General features: G+C 43.9%; 1 protein-coding gene and 1 long non-coding RNA gene across 2 annotated transcripts; both read left to right on the forward strand.

Moving 5' to 3' along the window:
• The first annotated feature begins 4,438 nt into the window (after positions 1 to 4,438).
• On the forward strand, positions 4,439 to 13,976 carry TBR1 (T-box brain transcription factor 1). Its single transcript, XM_074967440.1, has 6 exons — positions 4,439 to 5,796; positions 6,207 to 6,361; positions 6,678 to 6,799; positions 7,273 to 7,431; positions 8,519 to 8,580; positions 11,595 to 13,976. Exons 1-6 carry the CDS (start codon positions 5,105 to 5,107, stop codon positions 12,436 to 12,438), a joined length of 2,034 nt encoding a protein of 677 aa, XP_074823541.1. The 5' UTR covers positions 4,439 to 5,104; the 3' UTR covers positions 12,439 to 13,976.
• Positions 13,977 to 15,232: 1,256 nt separating this feature from the next.
• On the forward strand, positions 15,233 to 19,349 carry LOC141995917 (uncharacterized). The gene is made up of 3 exons (XR_012641436.1): positions 15,233 to 16,298; positions 17,388 to 17,442; positions 18,295 to 19,349. It is a non-coding gene; the product is annotated as an uncharacterized LOC141995917 (long non-coding RNA).
• Positions 19,350 to 22,690: the final 3,341 nt, after the last annotated feature.

The following is a 22,690-nucleotide window of genomic DNA, read 5'->3' on the forward strand; positions in this document are numbered from 1 at the left end:
TGTTGCTACATAATAAAAATACATTTACAGTCTCTCTCGTTTGTTTAAGGTTTTTTGTCAATATACGGAATGGACAACATTGTAGAAAACTCATGCAGATAAATCTGGTTTCCTTTGCATTTTTAGTGCATATTAAGTGAAACATCGATGAGCTAGCAAAACTTCACAAATGAAATATGACTTCCATTAATCATGAGGTATTCTAGAAAACATACTTTTTTCATAAATAGTGATGAGTACAAAAGAACATTGCCATACAGTTTTTTTATAATGCAAGACAACTCCATCCAATGCAAATGCTTATGAAAATGACATATGTTGATACACTGATGCTCAGCACATCTCCAACCGCCCTAACTCAAGCAGGTTCTTTCCTGGATAGCTGATATTCTAGGATAGCAATTGACCTAAGAATAAATTTTTGAAGAGGTTGTAAAGCCCATATGAAGTTGGGAGGCTATGTCTCTCAATGGAGATGAGGATAGCTGAAGGGGAATGGACATGATGAGGAAGAAGCATGTCTGCTGTACCCTGTGCTTGTACCGTAGCAGCCTGCTCTGTAACCAGCTTCTTCAGTATAATGCAGCTTGACTCCACAATTTTCCTTTTAGAACCCCCAAAAGGCATTTTCTAGTTCCTTACTTTGCCCTGCATTTTAGGAGCTCCACAGGAAAGGGACTGTGTTGCTGTTTGGGGGAGCTGGTGCATGCGATGACATAAGGGCCAGAATGTACCAAAGTACTATCTTGGAAAGGGCAGGGGAAGGTTTCTAAGCAGTTACCATCTGGGCCTCTGAAGCCCCAGTGGAGCACAGCTTCATTAAGAGCTGAGCTGGATGGATAGTTTGATGCCTTCTGCAACACCCACTCCCCAACACACACAAACACTTCCTCTAAGACAGTTCGTCAGCACCTGCCAGTGCATATCTTCCGATTATCCTAGTTTAGGAACTATGCATGTTAACAATTTAAAAAAAAATAAAATAAACGTTTTTGCGTGATTCCCAGTTTGCAACAAAATTAAGGGCAGTTGCCATGTAAAATGATGTATCTTGCTGCATAAATTAGCTTTTAATGTGCTAAATAATACAACCCTTCCCTGTGTCTCTAGTTTTACCCCATCTCCTGATCTTCCAACCACACAATCAATTTCACCCTGGAGCGCATGGTGCTAGTGAAACAAATAAGCACCAGAAACTACAGCTGCTTGGCATGAAATACTGCTTCTCACAGAATTATATCGGTATTTTGCTGAAAATGAGGATGTATGGCATGCACTAAATCAACAGAATATGGGTAATGCAGTAGTGTGTATGACTAGCATTCATGAAAGACTTCACTAGAAGCATTTCCTTAAAGTATGATAGTTTCCATTCTAAAACATGGTTTTATTAAAACAACTAACCATAAACTAGTGCACAATAGGCTACCTCAAATGCCTCTGCTCACAATCTTGTACTCAAGTTATGGAACCAAAAATTGAAACACATTACTGAATGCTTCATTTGCATCTGTCTACCAAGTAATGTAGCTATTGGCTCCATTTCTGTAGCATTAAAGAGTCTTGATACATGATGACCTTCATTGTATATTTTTTGCTTAGGGAAAAAAAACACCCATTGTAGCTAACTACTTTACTTTCCCCTTGCCCCTGCCCCTCCTCCCCCAAGTTTCCTAAAATTTTATGGTTTGTGTATTAATATAGGTTTTAGTTCAGATTTTGGAAAGTTTGGAGAAATATTATCAACTTGATTTTTTTTTCAAATTGATAAAATATCAATTTAATAAAAAGCACTTTTTAAAATAGTGGGTATTGAATTTTTTAAAAATTATTTTAAACAGTTATTTTCTGGATCCCATCTGTTTAGAAGAGTCCTTTTGGTGGGCCTGATGGCAACAGACCTAAATTTTCAGTCTCATTCTTTTCTGGTCTTTCTCTGCCTAAGCTTGCCTGGTGCCCCTAATTTCAGCTTTGTTTCTGATGTTACTGCTAAATACACTATTGTGGAGCCTGGGGAAAGAGCTGGCAATGGGCTTCCCCAACAGAGCAAGGCCTGGAAAACAGGAATCACATGGCCTGTGTTATCATGCTAGTATATGAGACAAAACGCAAGATGTTGATGGTGATTATAAACAAAACTATTCAATGCACAGAGAAAACAAACTGTCACTTCTCCATTCTAATATAAAGGATTAATTGTAACAATATTTTGTGTACTTTCAGATGAAAATATGATTTAAGTCTCCTTTTAAAGGGAATAATAGTTAGATTCATAGAGTCCAAAGCCAGAAGGGACCACTGGGATCATCTAATCTGACCTCCTCCACAGGTATAGAACTTCCACCAAATAATTCCTATAGCATATTTCAGAAAAACATCCAGTCTTGATTTAAAGATTCACTTGGCACTTTATAAAGTAAAAACAGATTTGCTACTTCAAAAATTTTATAAATTGGTATTCAGAAAGGTCCTGAGAAAGGAATTGAGACCAAGTTGTTTTTCTGGTTAAATGTACCACTTTCTTCTGGTCCAGGTGCAAAAACTATTTCCCAACGCTTTGTCTAATGGAACAAAGGTGAAGAGGATGCCATGTCGCTATGGTATCTGAAGCAGACATGTTAAAACAAAAAGATTCCAAGAAGGCCCTCTTGGTTCCAGTCTCCATCTAAATTTAATTCCTTTGTATGAAAATTCAGCCCAGTTTCAGATGGATGAAAGCAATGCAGGTTTGCATCATGGAGCAATCTAGTCTGAAATACCACTCCATGGAAAACCACACTCAGAATCCTGGTGTCAACTGAGAAACCAAGTGCTCACTACATCACCAGCTTGAGCTCCCAATAGTTATGTCAAGCTTAGTGGCCAGGTTACCTTGAGCTAGAAGTTGTGCAGGTGGACAGGAGTCAGATTAAGTGTAACACAGTTATTCGTGGACGTGAAGTAACAAGGCACAGACCACCAGCCCAAAGGAGACATGAAAGCATGTGTCAATGGGGGAGGATTCTGCTATGAGCAACTTACAGGCACAGCCACAGCTTGTCACCTCACAAACTCTCCCCTGCAGGTGGAACTGAGGCCTCTGAACCTCCAGGAGCAGCAACAGCCAGAAGGCAGAGAGGGAGCATACAGTGGCACTGGCTCAACCTACCTACCCAGAAGACCAGAGCTTGTTGCATTGGCGCCTGAGGAAAAAAGGAGTCTTTGCTCCTGCTTGTCCTGCTCCTAGGGTGACCAGTTGTCCCAACGTTATTGGGATCACCCTGATATTAGAGGCTTTGTCTTATATATGCAACTATACCCCCTACCTCCAAAAAAAGTATCCTGATCTTTCACACTTGCTATCTGGTCATCCTGCCCTCTCTCCCTGGGGGAAGAAGCTTGTTCCTCAGCCTTAGAAATGGCCTGGTCTTGTCCCTGCCCAGCTGTGAGGGGCTGGGCCTGGGAATGCTCTGTGGTTCCAGACAGAGCAGAGCCTGCTACCTTCAGTGGGGGGGTGTGATGGGGGCCAGCCCAGGCTCCTCGCCCATGCATTGCTGCTAGGCCTGCGGCAGGCACCCCCCTGAGCTGCAAACACTTGGGCTTGCTGAGCTGATCCCGTCCAACAACCCCCCTCATTCCCTCCCTGCCCCTTGCCTCTGCTTGTGAGTCCCCCATAGCGCCGGCCGGTAGGAGAGACCCGCTGTGCAGCCGAGGATGGAAGTGGCTTTAAGCTCTCCTGCCCCACGCAGGTCGCGAGCTCGGGGCAATGGGAAAAGCCCCCGCCTCCCTGATGCCCGGGAAGACAGGAGAGGATGCCCCGCGCACGCTGTTCCACCTGGATTATCCAGGGAACCTTCAGCACTCCCCGCCTAACAGGTGGGGTGACTTGGGCCTGTTACACTGTGAAAATCGCGCCTGCCAACGTGGGTGTCTAGCTCTTCCCTAGTTTAATGAAATCGTTATTTGGGATCTCCCCTCCCCCACGCCCTAAATCTTTTCTCTGACAGGAGCTCTAGCAACACTTAAATTTATTTCTATGAATCGAGCTAACTGCTTCTGACAAATCTATTACAAAAGATATCTCCCTCCTAGCCCTGCCTGTGTGATTCAGTCACTGAAAGAAAACACACGTCAAGTGGAAGGGAAGCTGGAGCGAGATGGAGAGATGGATGCCTTGTGCCATGCTTTTCTGATAATCTCCCGCATTACAGCACACAGATCAAATATTTATTTACTGAAGACTCAGTAAACATGACTGCAAATACATTAGGGCACTTCAGCTGTACAGCTTATAATTATTTCAAAAGGTAAAAGAGATGATACATTGTTCCTGTGTACCTATGCTGCCTGAACGGAGTTTTATGGGTGTTTTATTTTTCCAACGCCGCAGTTACCTTTGGGGGGAGGGAGTTAGACTGAGAGGATGGGGGGGTATATCTTATAAAGGATGGCGTCCCGTTATTGTGCACTTCATCGTAGACGGGAAAGCCAAATTCTGGAACTTCTAAGGGGAGATAAGGCCTCCAGCATGTGGTTTGTATGCTCTGCACATTGAAATCGTTACATTCAGAGTGAATGCTGACACCTGGGCTCATTCTGAACCCAAATGTCTCCAGCATCTTATCTCTTTCCTTCTTCACAAAAAGGGGGAAAATTAGGAAATCGCAGGTCTTTGATTTTTTTTTCTTTCTATTCGTAGTCACAAAGCTCGAAAGGTCACACGGTAATGAGCACTCATAGCAAACACAGTATTCCCCCTCCCCCCTTGTATCCCACAATAAAATCATCTCCTTCAATTTGCCATGATCGTCGCGACCAGGAGCCAGGTGATTATCCTAATTAATGTCTATCTAATTAAATTACTGTCAGCGGTTAACCAATGGCAGGAGCCGTTTCATCCGCTCCACAAGCAAGCAAAATCAAAAGTGAGTCTTTCCTTATTGCTGCATAGTGTCAATTGGCCAATCTCTTCTCCCAGGGAAAAAAAAAAGTAAATCAAACGTTGGGGAAGCATTTGGTGGGAGAAGTGCTTTCTGCCTCGTGAGGGTCCCAGGATGTCTAGTTGATGTTAAGAGGAGCCCTTTAGAACCCGAGACTGAAGGGTGAGTATATCGGTGCTTGAGCTATGCAGCTGGAGCATTGTCTTTCTCCCTCTGTCATGCTCTCCAAGAAATTTCTCAATGTGAGCAGCAGTTACCCACATGCAGGCGGATCTGAGCTTGCCTTGCATGATCATCCCATTATCTCGACCGCTGACAACCTGGAGAGAAGTTCACCTCTGAAAAAAATTACCAGGGGGATGACGAATCAGTCAGATACAGACAATTTTCCTGACTCCAAGGACACACCAGGGGACGTCCAGAGAAATAAACTCTCTCCCGTCTTGGACGGGGTCTCGGAGCTTCGTCACAGTTTCGATGGATCTGCTGCAGATCGCTATCTGCTCTCTCAGTCAAGCCAACCCCAGTCCGCTGCCGCTGCTCCTAGTGCCATGTTCCCTTACCCCAGCCAGCATGGACCCGCGCACCCAGCCTTTTCCATCGCCAGTCCAAGCCGCTACATGGCTCACCATCCTGTGATCACCAATGGAGCTTACAACAGCCTCCTGTCCAACTCTTCTCCCCAAGGTTACCCAACGGCGGGCTACCCTTATCCCCAGCAGTACGGCCATTCCTACCAAGGGGCGCCTTTCTACCAGTTCTCCTCCACCCAGCCGGGGCTGGTGCCCGGCAAAGCTCAGGTCTACCTGTGCAACAGGCCACTCTGGCTGAAATTTCACCGGCACCAGACAGAGATGATCATCACCAAACAAGGGAGGTAAGCGGCACTTGCGGCTGCTGCACGGAGCGACTGGACATTAGGTGGTGGGGTTGGGACTCCAAACTCTTCCTTACGGAGGCTTTTGAGGGGGGCGATCTACGCTTAGTGTTCGGGGTGACTGACAATGCAACCCGCAAAGTCCAGCGTGACAATGGGGAGCTGGACGGGTAGGTCACAGGGGGCGCCTGGGTGGCAGCTGCTAGGGTGGCTCGTGATGTGCTAGTACAAGGTGTCTAGAGATAGGGTGCAGGTCCCTACCTGGCCAGCAGTCCCTCCGGAGAGGGCCCCCAATGCGGCTCCCTCCTCCTTTTGTACTCATCCCCTCTTCATACAGCCCTTTAAGGTCCCCCCGTTGTTATTTATCACGAAACTGGTTGGTTTTGTGTGTGTGTGTTTTCTTTTAACAGGCGCATGTTTCCTTTTCTAAGTTTTAATATTTCTGGTCTCGATCCCACGGCTCATTACAATATTTTTGTGGATGTAATTCTGGCTGATCCCAACCATTGGAGATTTCAAGGAGGCAAATGGGTTCCTTGCGGCAAGGCGGACACCAATGTACAAGGCAAGTTCTTCCAATTAACACTTTTCCCGACACATATTTAGGTGAGAGTAGTTAATTAAAGCCTTTGTGGACTGGCTCAGGCGGCTTCTTAAACGAGAATGGGCCAATGATGCTTTTAAAAAAAAATAAAAAGAGGGAGGGGGAGTGAAGGGTGTTCAGAAAATGCTATTTTAATCCTCCCCGGTTAAAACGAAGGACGCATCGCCGGTAACGCGCTGCTAAGTTTAATGCGATTCACAGGACCCCTGTGTGTGCTGCTACAGTTGCAAGAAGGGTGTGTGTGTAAGAATCGTGGTGTGTTTATTTGTTTCTTTAGGAAACCGAGTGTACATGCACCCCGATTCCCCCAACACAGGAGCCCACTGGATGCGTCAGGAAATCTCTTTTGGGAAATTAAAACTTACAAACAATAAAGGAGCATCAAACAACAACGGGCAGGTCAGTGAACCTCACACACGCTCTTATTTGTTGCTTCCAATAAAATCCTGAAAATTCAGATCAGATCCCTGTTTTCTTAAATAAATCATACTGCTAGGGTAAAACGTGTTAGTTTCTGTTCCTAACGAGTTGGAATTGTACAGGACTTCTGAGAAAGGGGGGAAAAAATAATCCTGCACAACCCAGCAACAAAACCCAGACCCTGATCAGAGTTGGGTTATGTATTTGGGGGGGGGGAGCATTCTGAAGTGGAGTGAATCTGTAGCTATCCTGCTAAAAGGGAGCGATGACTAGGTGGTGTCTTAGGGGTGCATTTCTCCTTCTTTGTTGAGTATAATCCTCTCTTGACAGCTCGGCCACGGCTTTTTATTCAAGCGCTTTGATACCAGCAAATATCTGTCTTTTTCTCCCTTTCCTTGCTCCAATTTAGCGTTTCTGCCCCTTTGTCCCCCTCCCTTTTCTCTGCCTGACAGATGGTGGTCTTGCAGTCGTTACACAAGTACCAGCCCCGTCTGCATGTGGTGGAGGTGAACGAAGACGGGACGGAGGATACTAACCAGCCGGGCAGAGTGCAGACGTTCACTTTCCCGGAGACTCAGTTCATAGCCGTCACCGCCTATCAGAACACCGATGTAAAGAGCTTGGCGCTGTATTTCCCGCGCGGCCATCCTCACCCTCAACCGGCCAGCAGCGCTTTAGAGCTTCCGAGGCCGGCTCGTGGGGCTCCGTGTAGGTGCCCGGGGAGAGAGAAGCGGATACACGCCGTGCAGAGTGCTGGCGCGCGCGTGTGTCTGCGGCGAAGGGGTGATTGCATCCAGCCGGCACCGTTGTATTCCCCCGCCCGGCAGCATCCGGGCGGGCTGGACCTAGATGTATATATTTGACGTTGCAATTCTGTACCTTTTGCTAAAACCGTCACGAATTGTGAGCCCCAAATCCGCAACACGAGCAAATGTGTGGATCAGATTTCTGTTTCTTTGCATTTGCCCTGGTTAGTCTCACGAGCACACACAAGTCTGGCGTGGGGTCTACAGAGTGAATATTTCATAGGGGCGCAATAACCATCAGTTTCCACAGTGAACATCTTCTTAGGAGGCCAAGCGGAAACCCGATTGGCATTTATTATATTAAAACTAGAGTATAATATTGGTCAATAGCTGTTATGTTCCCATTGAAAAACACACATTTAATCTGAGGTGATTTTTAAGCAAGTCTGCAAAGAGCCACTGATGCTGCTGACTGTGTTGGGGGTGATGGTACATTTTAATCAGAATAAAATCCTGTTAATGTAGAGGCAGATATTTTTTGCTCTCACTTTTAAATGGCATGCATTAAAATAAAAGTCGGTGTATTCCGTTTTCGATTGCTAAACCAAGCATAGATACAATAATCTCTTAAAATGTTATATAAAAACACTTGAAATATTCATTTCTTATCCTAAATTTTAACTTTAATTGTGAATAATTACTTTTCAGAATAGACTGTCAAAATTATTTCACATTTTTTCAGTAATTACAAGACCCAACAATTTTCCTCTAATTAAAACCTTTATAAATACGCTAAGCTTAGTTTTTATATTTTGAAAAGCGGCAATTTGAGCAACTAATGAAAAAAAGATCGAACAGCCGTGCTTTAACAATGCGTCTCCTGTCCGTTGTCATGCTTTCATTATGTATAGGTACGAGAAAATACTCATTGATCCTCTATTTTCCTTCCCAGATTACACAGTTGAAAATAGATCACAACCCTTTTGCAAAAGGCTTTCGAGACAATTATGATACGTAAGTAAATTGTATTTTTATTATCCATTTTATCGGATGCGCCCACATAGGCCGGTAGAGACTCTATTTGGTTTTGTATTTGGGGTTGTATTAAAAATCTCTCTAATTATTTAACCATTGAAATATTCAGTATTGAGCTTTTTTTTTAAAAAAAAAAAAAGTTCTCCCAGAGAAGAGAAAGCAAATGCAGGCTCCTAAACTCGGGACTGGGTTTCGGGTGACTGAATAGAAATGAAATTCAATTGTCTCCCTTATTTTTCATGGAAAACTCTTGGTTTCCGCATTAATTTGTACGCCTGGGTTAGTAAGAGGCAAATCTTCTGTGCCGAAGAGATAGCTGGAAGAGGCTGGCTAGCACATTCAATACAACCTTGTGCAGTTTGGGGACAGATGCTCTTCTCACCCCCTCTGCCTGCATCTGAGGCTGCGTGTGACTTTGGCAGTTGTGATGTTCTTTCTGGCATATGACTTTGTACCCATTTTCAAGTTCCAGTTTATTCAAGCTGTGTATGTAGGCTATGAAATAAGGACCCCTTGAATGGGAGTTAAACTACTGAATATAAATGACTCTTTAAATCATCCTGGACACTATTCAGAGAGTTTTAAAGAAAATTTCTTCTGTTTCTCATTTTGGCGTTTTTGCCGTTCCTATATATCTAATCTATATATGATAGGAAATGTCTTCGTGGAAGGCAAATATACATAGGGTTCATTATGCTTTTATCCAAGATCATTGGCCATACATACTGGTCTAATCTTTGACCGATGGTATGTTTGTGATACGGAATTCAAACTTGACTTTAGAGGTTTGCCCCATGCTCCTTTTCCCGCACTCAGTGGAACAGCCCAACATCTTAATGAGACAATGTACACTGCTCAATGGCCCCTGTAAGGAAGGTTTGGAATAGGCAGAAAGAGTACCCAAGCTAAGGTGCTATTTCTGAGTACTTCTGATTCCTTTTACCCCCAACACAGTGGAGATAGAGCACAAACAAAAATGAGACTAATGACATCTCACACCCATCTGCTATTACTGTGCCTGTAAAGCAATAAAATCAACAAACTGCTCTAGCATTGGAGTCTAGAAGGGGGAATCATCTAGAAAATGAGTGAGAAGTGCCCCAACCCAGTGCTACTCGGAGACCTGGTGGGAGGTGGGGAACTCAAACATAATGGGAAAGCGCACGGGTTTTTGCTCACCTAATTTTGCCTGAGCTCCTATTCAATTGGAACAGAGTGGGCTGACCACCTGCCAGGATTGGGCTCTGTGTTTAAGGGGAATATTTTTATGTTTTCCTTCTGAGTAAGAGAAACATATATTTGTTTTAAGGAAATGGGAACAGCCCCCCAGATAAAGCCTTTTCCAGATCCCATTGAAGTCAGTAGGAGATTTGCCACGAAGTAAGCCCCACATTGACTAAAACACTTAAGTATGTGCTTAATTTTAAGCAGTTGCGTAAATATATCCCTATTCAGCAAATCAGTTAAACCCCATTGAAATAATGGGATTAAGCACACACTTACAGCTAGGCACGTGCTTAAATGCTTTTCTAAATCAGGGCCTAAAACTGGGATCAAGCTCCTAGAGTGATCACTCTGCTTAAATTTAAAGTAGCTGGCTGTTAAATATTACACATTTATTCTTATTTGAAAAATATAATTGTAGCTGGTTCACTCCCCTTCCCAAAAATGCAATGGAATGTGCAGCAAGTGATCGGAGGGAAAATACAGGGGTTCTGTTGATTTTGGTAAGAGCCGCAAAGGAGAAGTTAACGAGTATTTGAGCATACAAAATAGGTCATTGGTGCAGTGCAGAGACTACATGGTCTGTGTAACTTAAATAGGACTTTTCTATATATAGGGTAGACTAACGATGAAAAACCTTCTGGACTTCTCCAACCACAAAATGTCTCTGCTCTCTTTTCTTTTAAATTATAAACTTCACACGTATGTCTCTTTAAAAAGAGCTTAAATGCTGTCTAGCACATCGCATTTGTTTAAGGGCCAACTGTGTTCTGGATAAGTAATTTCAGGAGGCGTGGAGGGTTAATTAAAGCACAGTTTTAGCCTGAATGAAACGCACACACTAACTATTCATCCATTAAGGGTTTTATAAACACAAATTGCAGCCCAAGATTGAAGGCTTATATATAGGTTATCTTGGAAAAAATTGGGCTCATCTGCTTTTAAAATTCCTTCAGTAGGTGTCTGAAGATTAGCTGAAATTAAATTCAATAACATCTTGATAGGTGGTTTGTGACTCTGAACAGTAAGTGTCAAACCGCAGAGATAATTTTTCAGTCTGCCATTCACGCTGTTTGCTACAAATGGACCAGGTTACCTGTTGCGCATATTGTGGGCTTGGTCAATTTTCCACAATGCAGAATTTCCCAAGGTACCATGAAAGATGATAGGATGTTAGCTGACTTGTGGATTTTAAATAAATAAAAACAAGAAACTTCAGCCTTTAAATTACGACCCTACTAAATATATACAGAGCAAACTCTTTTTCAGTTTGTGCTCGCCTATTTTTTTTTTTAAAACATTTAAAACGTTAGATCCACTTTGCGGGTGGTGTGTGTAAAATAATCTGATTTTTTAAAAACGTTTCTGGCCTCCGATAGCCTCCCCAGTATTCAATGTAAAGATGAACCAGAACTGTAGGGATATCTGCCTGGTTTGTTTCAGGTTGTCATGTCAATCTGGTCAACTGGTTTCTTTAAATCACTGAATGGCCCCGCTTCTGCACCTGTGCTAAACTCTTGTGGTTCTGCGTATTTTCGGGGTATTTCTGTTAAGTCTCTCCGCTCCGGTCACAGCAGCTCCTTACCGAGCAGTTCTGAAACGGGGCTCTCTTGCCAGGGAGCATGCACTGGGTGAAATCCTGGCCCCACTGAAGTCAATGACAAAACTCCCGTTGGCTCCAGCGGACCCAGGGATCCATGCAGGATGCCTACCTGCCTGCACCCTGCTCTGGCTCAGGACACCCAGAACTCTGCCCTTCTCTTTGGCAGGATCTACACAGGCTGCGACATGGACCGGCTCACGCCTTCCCCCAATGACTCTCCCCGCTCGCAGATCGTGCCCGGGGCCCGCTACGCCATGGCGGGCTCCTTCCTGCAGGACCAGTTCGTGAGTAACTACGCCAAGTCCCGCTTCCACCCCGGCGCTGGCGCTGGCCCGGGACCAGGCAGTGACCGCAGCGTGCCCCACACCAACGGGCTGCTCTCTCCACAGCAAGCCGAAGACCCCGGAGCCCCGTCTCCGCAGCGCTGGTTTGTCACCCCGGCCAACAACCGCTTAGATTTCGCGGCCTCCGCTTACGACACGGCCACTGACTTTGCTGGCAATGCCGCCACCCTGCTGTCCTATGCAGCGGCCGGGGTCAAGGCGCTGCCCCTGCAGGCTGCTGGTTGCACGGGGCGGCCGCTGGGCTACTACACTGACCCTTCGGGATGGGGGGCGCGCAGCCCCCCGCAGTACTGCGGCAAATCCAGCTCCATGCTCTCCTGCTGGCCCAACAGCGCAGCCGCTGCCCGCATGGCCACCAGCAACCCTTACCTAGGGGAGGAGGCGGACAGCCTGGTCACCGAGAGATCCCCCTTGCCGGGCGCCGAGGACTCCAAGCCCAAAGACTTGTCTGACTCCAGCTGGATCGAGACCCCCTCGTCCATTAAATCCATAGATTCCACCGATTCTGGGATTTACGAGCAGGCCAAGAGGAGGCGGATCTCGCCCTCTGACACCCCGGTGTCGGAGAGCTCCTCTCCCCTCAAGAGCGAAGTGCTGACCCAAAGGGACTGTGAAAAGAACTGCGCCAAGGACATCGGCTACTATGGCTTCTACTCCCACAGCTAGACTCTCCCCCGTCCCTTTGCTTCGCTTTGTAGTCGGGCTCACACCGCCACGATCTCCAGTGAATACAACAGTCCTTTTGCACAACAACTTCTCCGCAGTTAGCGCACTGATCCCAACTTTAGCTGTATCTTTTTATTCCCCCCGTGAAAGAGTTCTAGCTGTAATCCTCGCTCCCTGATTCCCTTTCTGAAGTGTAAAGAAACCCTCCAGCCCCTTTAGGAGATCTTGACATTCTTTGGCACCCGGTGCTGGCGCTGATATGGGAAAGCAGCAATTCCTGCCGTTGAATCTCCCTCTAATTCTCCTAACCCCATCGATGAGCAGGATGTTTGACTCTTAAAACCATACAGCGCTTCCTTCCTTTCCCATGGATGGATAGTTGGGGATGTTAGTAAGTTTAGTGGAACAAAGCCTGTGAAACGCCTGTACATAGTGTTTAATTTATTGTAACGAATGACTATACCTTTTTGTTCCCATTGTGGAGTCCCCAAACTAGATCATGTTTAACTTTCTCGATTTCTCCTCTCCCAACCCCCAAAGTTCACTCTCTGTTCTAAATGCCTCCGGAAACACACAATGTCCAATAGAAATAGCACTGAATAGTGGGTTTCACACTTCCTTGCGATCCCTCGCATGGCATAAATTACTCTGTGCCCTAAACTGACACAGCTGAGGAGTATCTGTGCTTGCCCCTCAAAAGAATAGCGATCGATCCGGTTGGAAAGTCGATTAAGTAGCGGGACGCCTTCAAACAGCGAAGTAACCGCATCTGTAATTTTTTTTTTCTTGAAGAGGAGTAGCTCGACAGCAACATTATTTTTGCCCTATTTGTTCCTCCCACCCCTCCAAGTGCCAAATCCATTACTGGCCTGTGCAGGTGCCAAATATGCTGACAAACAGTTTCCAAATTTCATTGCAGTTTCTCCCCCTTTATTTATATTTCTGTAAATCGTTGTAATGAATAACCTACAAACGATATAGACGACTGAATTGTTGGTAATCATAGTGTAGTCCAGTGAAGATGAGTTGTGAGTTGTATATTTTACTGCATTTAGTTTTGGAATTGACTTTTTCATAAAGTAGATAACTGAATCTAACTTTCTGGGGGATACCATAAGTATTGCGAGTAAGAGTGATCTCTCCTCTACGTCTCTTACTACTTTGAGAAGGAGCATTCATAACCCCCAAGCTCTCCCCCGTGGAAGTAGAATAGTAAGTCTTTGAATTCTGAGTAGCAAATCTATACAATTAAAGCATTTTTATATGGAAAAAAATATCAAGTGAAATATGCATCAGGCAAAATAGTCAGCCAAGATTCCAGCCGACGGGGAAATTTTTCCTAATAGAAATTCAGGGTCATAAACGTGTGTATATTTTTGGCTCCTCTGTAAATCTAATGTTGTGATTTTTATATTTGTTCTGTTATGTGTGTGGAACTGAATGATTTATACAAGTGCAAGCTCCATTGAGATGTTTTGTTTTTTGCCCGTTTGTATTGTCTGTGTATAACAAGTAAAATAAACCTGGCAAAACGTTAACGTGGTGTTTGAAAGCAGTTTACGTTTTACAAAGATGCAGTTGAAATGATCTAACTGGCCTAGGGGGAAGAAATCCAGTGGATACTAATGGCAGCTCACTTTTCATGGGTTTCGAGTGATAGATTAAAAACATGCGGTCATTCCATTGTTTTCCTGTCCTATAGTGTTGTGTAGTTCCAGGTTTGCATTTCTGCTTTCCCAGGGGGACAGAGAGGAAGTGGGAGAGGAATGCTTTCTTCTTACCTGTCGCCTGACCAATGTATTGAGGTCTGCACTAGGAAAAGGGAGAGAGGGTTGAAGTCTCCTCAGAGTTGGAAGGTTTATACCTAAACAATTCTCTACACGTAAAAAGCATTTTGCGAAACGCAGCTTTGTCTTACGTTTGTGTGCGGAGTAGGGGCTGAGCGCGTACAGGACAGAAGCTGTGGCTATAGCAATGGTTTGACACAGTGTCCCCTGAGGTGAGGTTATTGGAAATGCGAGCCCAGGCTGTGCCACTCGCTTTGAAGGCTGAGTTCGTTAGCATTGGCTTGAGCTTTGGAACAGGACGCCAGACGCATTTCTGAGCCTGCATTGTGTGATGGGTTAGGCTTCCATCCCCTCTCTTTGCCCATTTTCTGGTGGCGACGGGAGTTGGGGACTAAGTAGCTTCGTATCCTCTGGTGTTTTTTGTGCGGCGTGTGGGCTGTGTGAGCTCCACGCCGGGGTGGTTCCCTCCGTGGAGATCGGAGGGGCTGCACCCTGAAGAGCAAACGTAAACATGTCCCCCCTTTCATCACAGCGAGAACGAGCATCTTTGTAGCCCAGGGACGGTGCCGAAAATCTTTTCCTGCTTGCTCCAGGTAGCTGCATCTCATTGCTCAGTGATGCTGGTGTGCAAAACCAATGCACGTCGGATGAAAAGGTGCTTTCTTTAGCCACCTTTATAAGCGCTACGTCTCTGTCCCAGTGGCTTAAATGTTGTGGAAGGGTGAAAATAAAAGTTTGAGGAAATGCAGAGAGAAATCGGAAATAATATATAGAGACCCAGACACAGCATCACCGGGAGGCTGTTGACTGTACCACTAGTCACCACTAGGCGGCTCTGTGCTGAGCCTTATTTTGTCTACCACAAATGACAGTATTTTTTCCTGTTTTTTATATTAAGAAAAAGGGACTTTAAACAACACTAATGGTTCCAAATGGCAGGTTATTGTACCCCTGGCGTGTACTCTGTGCTCCAAATGCCATCTCCCGGTCAGCTCCCTGTGTACTGCATGGGGTTCTCGGTGTCATAAACTCCAGCTGCAGACCCGTGCCAGCCGGAGGCAGCTGTCCGACTGCACAGAAACACGACCTGGTTGCCACACAACTTCTTGGGGATGGCAGCCCATGCACGGGGTCTGCTGGCCTCTCTGGTCAGGGGCAGCGGGGAACGAGCCCCGAGTACAGCGGTCACTGTCCTGAGGAGATAAAACGTGCACGGCAGAGTCCGACCCCAGGGCCAGGTGCTGCTTCTTAGGCTCCAGGCGTGTCCTGTGACCCCTGCGGAGGGGCGGTGTTAGCAGGGACCGTTCCAGGAGGGAGGTCACTTTCTCTGCCGCACGGACAGAGTCAGCGCGAGGGAACTCGGCGCCCATTTGCCTCTAGTCAGCCAGCGAACTTCCACCGCCCTTCCCGAGGAAGGTTTTCAAAAGCTGCGGGTCAGACGTGTGGCGCCGCATGGCCAGTGAGTGTGGAAGCGCGAGAGGGCTGGAGAGCGGTAGGCAGCGGCTGCGTATCTACATGTCCCAGCCCCGCTGCACCGGGGAGGCAATCTAGGCAACGTGAGTAGAGCAGGTAGAAAAACTTGGACTTTAATTACTGCCAGCAAAGGGCTCTCAATTCTCAAGGTCAACCAGCTCTGATGTGTGGTTTTAATGGGACCTCCTTTTCCTGGCGCTGGTGGTGTAGCTTTTCAGAAGCAGTCTGGGAAGAGAGTAGAAGCGGGAAACTGGGATGAAGATGACTCGCGCTACTGTCTGGCTTTTGCTGTTGAAGTGCTGCCATCCCACAGGCAGATCTGAGGCAACGGAGTGGTTTAATTTCTTTTATTCTCTCACTGACTTTGGCTGTGAGGTGAATGTTCAGGCATGCATTAGTTCCCTATACCCCGTTTTCAATCTCCACTTGAATATCCAGTCCAGCGGCTCTGCTAATTGAAACCTGAAATCCAGCCATTGATCCTCCCGTGGGAAGAGTTCAGAGTCTGGAGAGTTTTATAAAAAGCAGATCTATTAAAGCCAGAGCTGGGGGAGAACAGCTATGCTTTTCTAAAGATTAACCCAGCCTCTTGGATTCAAGGCAAGTGCGGCACAAACTTGTGAGAAGCAGAATTGTAACCCAGTGGCTGAACTCTAGCATAGGTGTTCAATAGGATTGTTTTGATAGATTCTGCCTTAAACCTCCAATCTCAGCCTTATTTCAAAGCGTGAGGATGCGTTTAAAAATTTTAAAAAAATTGTGACTAAAAGCAGCAATCTGGAGAACTTTCCGGAGGAGCAGACAGCCCTCATACACAAGTCCCCCACCCGACCCCAAGGCGCTCTCCCTCTAATGCTAAATGCCGAGAGGCACGAGTCTCCCCCGTGCCGTCTGCGTCCGAACGGGCAGGGTTGCTAAAGCAGGTGCACGCAGCCGGGCATGCTTGGAAGCGCCTGATTCGCGTGCACACACGTTTGCTCACGAAATCAGGTGTTTCTTATGCTCGTCGTCAGCAGGGTGCCTACCGGGGCACTTGCATGCACTAATGCCAGATTTCCGGTCATGACCCAGACCTTCCTTTGAAAATCTGCCCAGAATTTACAATGGGGTAACCACCAAAACATTTCGCAAGAATGCGGTCTCTGCCCCGCCTCACCCCAAGTGACTATGTTACTATAGGGAATGGTGGCATTTCATGTCCTCCCCTCCTCCCCCCCCCCCCACGTACAGACACAGCAACAACACGGCTATATTTTTAACGGTACTGTCGGAAATAATTCCAGGTATTGCCCATCAGCCAAACCAGTTATTACATTTGGTTAATTTTTAACGTAATTGTCCCACTGCCGCACTAAACAAAAGCGAATTAATAAAATCCGGTTATGTTTTTACGCAATAAGAATGTTGAAGTTCACACTCGGAGGTAAAACCCCGATCTCCTTTTTGCTTAACCAGAAATATAAAATGGATGTTCTGTCTAAAAAAATATAGACAGTAATTTTGTACACAGCACCAGCTAGCTTCTCGGAATGATTTGAGGGACATTAACATGTTCGGATTATCTAGTGGGTTACTGAGTAAGTGAATAATGTCTGGGGATTGATCTACATCTTGGATTAGAGAGTTTGCATAAACAGGCTTTACTGTGCATAACTGGTTAATATTGTAATTCCACAATTATTTCTACAGGAGACTTGAGATCAAAAGGTCCACTGAAGTAGAAAAGGCTTACTACGTTCCCTAGGTAGGTAAAACAATATTTTAAGTAATATTATAGATGTGTGTATAATATATATAATCAAGCATAGGCTAACTGACATTAAATATTTGTAGTCACCTTAAAATATCAAGTATACAGTTTTTGACCTAGTGTATGTAGATGATGTACTTGCTGTGTTTTTCGGTTTATCTGAAACAAAACCCCTTGCCTGAATGTATTAGACCAGCAACTAATTGCACGAATTTTACATGAAGTTTGATTTGTGTTAATATTCCAGGCATGGCAAGAGGGGTTTTATTTTAATTCTCCTGTATAATTAATAAATGAAGTTGCTCTCCTTTCGCTTTATCAAAATGACGGACCAAAACTTCATCAGAAATAGTCTTCTATATTTCATTCTACTTCTTCTGTATTATCTATGTAAAATTCTTTTACTGGTAATATTTCCTCTATTCACTAATATATTTCACGTTAATACCGCATCAAATACAAGACAATGATTTACACTGTAGCAGAGTCTGCAAAATTATGCTATGCATATTTGATGACATATTGCATATTTTAAACAGGGCTTTTAATTACTGGTTGAAATGTTTGCTTAAGTTATTTTTGAATGCTAGAGGAGAGAGGCTTGTGGATAATGTGAGTAACAGAATAGTGATATGGGTGGGAGGATTTTGACTGATGGTATGAGGAAACAGATGGATGACGAGGTTGGTCAGAGGTAAAAGATGTCTTTGGTAACTTTTTAAGTTTCTCTGGCCATTTCAGTCTAGTGAATCATGCAAGGGTATGTTCATAACCAAATTCATGCCTCTTCGTTGTTTGCTGAAGTTGTCCTGATCCTTGTCATAAATCCATTGTTACCTTCTTTAGTCACCACTTGATCGTAGACTGAAAGGTCCTTAGAAGATACAAATCTTGTATTACCTGTCCAAAAAGAACAGTAAAGGAGTACTTGTGGCACCTTAGAGACTAACCAATTTATCTGAGCATGAGCTTTCGTGAGCTACAGCTCACTTCATCGGATGCCTGCAGTGGAAAGAACAGTGTAAACTCATGGAGCTAGAAGAACAACAGATTGGGATAATAGGTGTAACGTGGAACTTGTTCCTCTTAATTTTCTCTGACTGGACTTCATTCCCTCCACGGGGACCCCGGGGACCAATGATTCCCATCCCCCAAATTGGCAGACCTGAGTTTGAATAAGTCTGAGGAAAAGACCTCACTGGCATAACCTTCATTATAGCGTCGCGCAACAGGGAGGCTAAAATTATGGTTAAGAAAAGCCTTTCATTCTCCCTTCGAACTGTCGGATGCTTTTACATTTCCCCCCCCAAATTACAAGCTGGAATTTCTTTTGTTTGTTATTGGCCCAAAAGTGGTTATTTTGGGCAAGTTTTCTCAAATTATGTTTGACTTTTTGAATGATCAGGGTATGGGGAAAAATCAGAGTGATTGTGCATGGAGAAAAGGAGGAGATTTTGCATGAAGATTTTTGTGTGTGCTCTGTTGACACAAACTTTCATTTTAAAAGATGAAACTCGTTATAAACGTGGTCTCCAAAGTGGAATGTGTGACTTTCTAAGGGTATAAAAAAATGGTTGAGGAATAAAGCTGCTGTAAACAGATGGAAAATAGGAGACTGCATGTATTCAGTACCCCATTCTGTTAAGCTATCTAAATATATACATATATCTAGACAGCCACACATTAAAATAAATGTACTCGCATTGATTTCAATGATCACAATGTGTATTTATTTGAATGTATGATGACATATGATAATACATTAACAAAATTCACTGGTTATATCAGTGTACAATCAGCTGAAATAGCTTGTCTAGAGCTTTGTTATTTTGTATAGGTAATATTTCCCATTGCACACAGTTAAAACATCCACATATATAATATGGATTATATTTATAATAAAGCAAAGTACTATCATTGGAATAGCAGTCTGATTTTTTTTCACCTCCATGTAAAATATTAACTATAATATCACATTAACATGCAATTATTTCTTAATATTGAAATAAGAAATAATCAGTGGTTATTTTTAAGCATAATGACAATCTCAGTGGCAGAGCTAATACAGGGGTGGCCTTTGGGTGTACATGTGGAGGCTTTTCAACATATTTCACTGACAAAAGGAGGTTTATGATACATATTTTCACCCAGGGCTGGAAAGTGAGCCTGACCTACACGCACCTGGCAGCAGTGGTTTCTGATCCGCAGGACTTGGTACATGAGATTGCATGGTGCTGTGACCCTGTGTGCTATGTCACATGCCATTCATTCAAATTTGGCCTGGTCAACTCTCCATATGACAGAGGGGGTGGCAGGGCCAAACCTGAATGGTCCTGCAACCCTGGGCACCACGTCACAACACCCAGAGAGGGGAGCCAGGTCCAGCCCTAGGGCACGTGAGTGCTGGGTGGCCTTGCTCTGAAAGCCACATCCAATGATCCATTTCCCCCCGGTTGCAAAACTTGGCTCCATCACTGGGCAGTCACATGCCTAAGTATTGTCAGGATCAGGGCCTCTTTAAATAATACTAAGATTCACGTATATTTAACTAACTGACCAATTAGGAATGCATTTTTATTGGCTTTTATTGTTTTGGTTTAGTGGAAACACAGCATTGTTGAGCTACTGCAGTGTCATATGAGCTCCCATTGTATAATAAATAATATTGGAATACTTGGGATTTTTTTTTTCTATAATTACGTATCAAAACATGACATGATGTAACAGCCCTCATATAAATAGTCATAATTTAATTTTTATGGGCCATGCTACGGCATTCATTGTTAAGCAGGATTCTCCACTGAAATAAACTTACTCCCAGGTCACTGCTCTGCCTTTGGCTATCCATGGAACAGGAGAACCAGCCATGGGACTGGAAGGATAGCAGAGCAATACAATATTAAAAGCCACCCCCACCAATGTGCCTCAACTATGTTTTGAGATGAAAGGGTAGTTTGGCTTCATGGCTCAGCTCTTCAGAAGTATTTAGGTACCTAATTCCCATTGAGATGAGGATCTGAGCCCATGTCTGTTCAATACAAGGCTGCCAGTATGTATCCCTGTTTGGGTGGTGACATCTGCCTACTTGGAACTGAACTGAACCCATCAACTTATTATAAGGGCTGCTGTCAGGTTGTAAGCACTTTAAAACAAAACATTTCTTTCTGTGGAAATGTCTGCTGAAGGGGAAAAGTTACTTGGTGGAGAATGGGTAAAATATAGGACTTTTCAGGGCCCCATCTTCTATATACCCCCTTCTGGAATGCTGGGGAAAGGAATTTTGTTATGTGAACTGCGGATCAGTGAGAAATTCAGGTCTAGTCTCTGCATACTGCTTACGCATGTAGGTCTTGAGACCTTCCATCAGGCTACCAAAGCTCCCCTTCCTACTGGCATTGGTTTCCCCACTGCAGCTGCAGACTACAACCTCCCACCACATTGGGTTTGATCTGTGATGGTGACGACTCACCGTCAGTAATTCAAATGACAATTTGCCTTATAGGCGCATTTCCTCTTCCAGCAGGGAATAAAGTGGCTGTCTCTCATTTCCATGCCCTGACCATTGTAACACAATAATTAAAGCATGTAGTTTCGCACATAGGCATTGCCTTCACCTTTGTAGGACCTCCCTTCTAGTACTGTGGCTCATTTTCTAACACATTTGCTTTCTTCTCTGTTTCATATGGGCAGGAGAGCATTTGATCCACTGTCACTACCAATTTGGAGCACTTTCACACCATTGACCTGGAGGTATATGGATCTGTTTCCTATTATCAATCCCCTGAACTCTCCAGCTGTTGAAAGCCTTTATGCATTAGTCATGAGGTTAAAATTTTAAAAGTGCTGAAGTAATTAAGGGACCTATTTTCCATTTTCAAAAGTGATTTAAGCACTGAGACACCTAAATCTCATTGAAAGTCAATGGGACTTATGCTCCGAAATCACTTCAGTGCTTTTGAAATTTTTTCCCATGAACTTGTTACTGAACACCGATTTTAGATAATAAAAAATCAGTATTTGTTCCAGAGTTTTGAAAATACTAGGGCCAAATCTTTAGATGGTGTAAATTGCTGTCATTCCACTGACTTCAATGGAGCAGCATCGATTTATATCAGCTGAGGATCCTGCCTTTTGCTTTGGACACTGTCTGCAGTAGGTACAGTTGGTTTGAAGGGACAAACTCAACTTAAAAAATCCTATGGTGTAAACTATTAGTTTTATTATGTTTACTAATAACATCTTAGTCAATGTATTTCTTACTTTTTTACTTTTGCATTTATCTAATTTTAAGACAATCAAAATTAATGTAGTTTTAATTTTGTTTATGGTCAGTTTTACTTTCTGGTTCTCATGGTTGCAATGTTTGGCTTACAAACACTAAAGGACTTTTAAAAAAGTTTTAATTCTTTTTTTAAACATTTAAACAAAGAGACTGTTGGTGCTAGGTTTTCCAAGAGCTTGCATTTACAAAGTTGAATTTTTAGGCCAAATTTACTTAGACATCACAGAAATATAGGGCAGGAAAGGACCTCCCTAGGTCATCTAGTCCAGTCCCTTGCACTGAGGTAGGACTAAGTATTATCAGACCATCCCTGACAGGTTTTTGTCTAACCTGTTCTTAAAAACCTCCAATGACAGAGATTCCACAACTTCCCTAGGTCATTTTGTTCCAGTGCTTAACTACCTTTACAGTTAGTAAAGCTTTTTTTAATGTCTAATCTAAATCTCCCTTGCTGCATTACTTATCTTGTCCTCAGTATCCAGTACAATCACTCTGCTCTTTATAAAAACCTTTTACATACATCAAGACTATTATCATGTCCTCCATCAGTCTTCTCCTCTCCAAACTAAACAAAGCCAGTTTTTCAATCTTTTTCATTATAGGTCATGTTTTCTAGACCTTTAACCCTTTCTGTTGCTCTTCTTTGGACTTTCTCCAATTTATGCACATCTTTCCCAAAGTGTAATGCAGAGAAATGGACACAGTACTCCACCTAAGGCCTTATCAGTGCTCAGTAGAGAGGAAGAATTGTTTCTCTTGTCTTGCTTACAACACTCCTGCTAATACAGCTCAGAATGATATTCAGTTTATTGCAACATTATTGTATTGCTGACTCATAGTTAGTTTGTGATCCACTATAACCCCCAGATCCTTTTCTGCAATACTCTTTCTTAAGCAGTCATTTCCAATTTTGTATTTGTGCAACTAATTACTCTTTCCTAAGTGTAGTACTTTTCATTT

This window comes from Natator depressus, chromosome 11 (genome assembly GCF_965152275.1).
Source record: "Natator depressus isolate rNatDep1 chromosome 11, rNatDep2.hap1, whole genome shotgun sequence".
Lineage (NCBI taxonomy): Eukaryota > Metazoa > Chordata > Testudines > Cheloniidae > Natator > Natator depressus.

Excerpts from the sequence above, each read along its gene's own strand:
- TBR1 (XM_074967440.1), top strand. The coding sequence starts at position 5,105 with ATGCAGCTGGAGCATTGTCTTTCTCCCTCTGTCATGCTCTCCAAGAAA. Across the intron at positions 5,797-6,206 it reads ATCATCACCAAACAAGGGAG|GCGCATGTTTCCTTTTCTAA; the intron begins GTAAGCGGCACT and ends TTCTTTTAACAG. Across the intron at positions 7,432-8,518 it reads CCGCCTATCAGAACACCGAT|ATTACACAGTTGAAAATAGA; the intron begins GTAAAGAGCTTG and ends TTTCCTTCCCAG.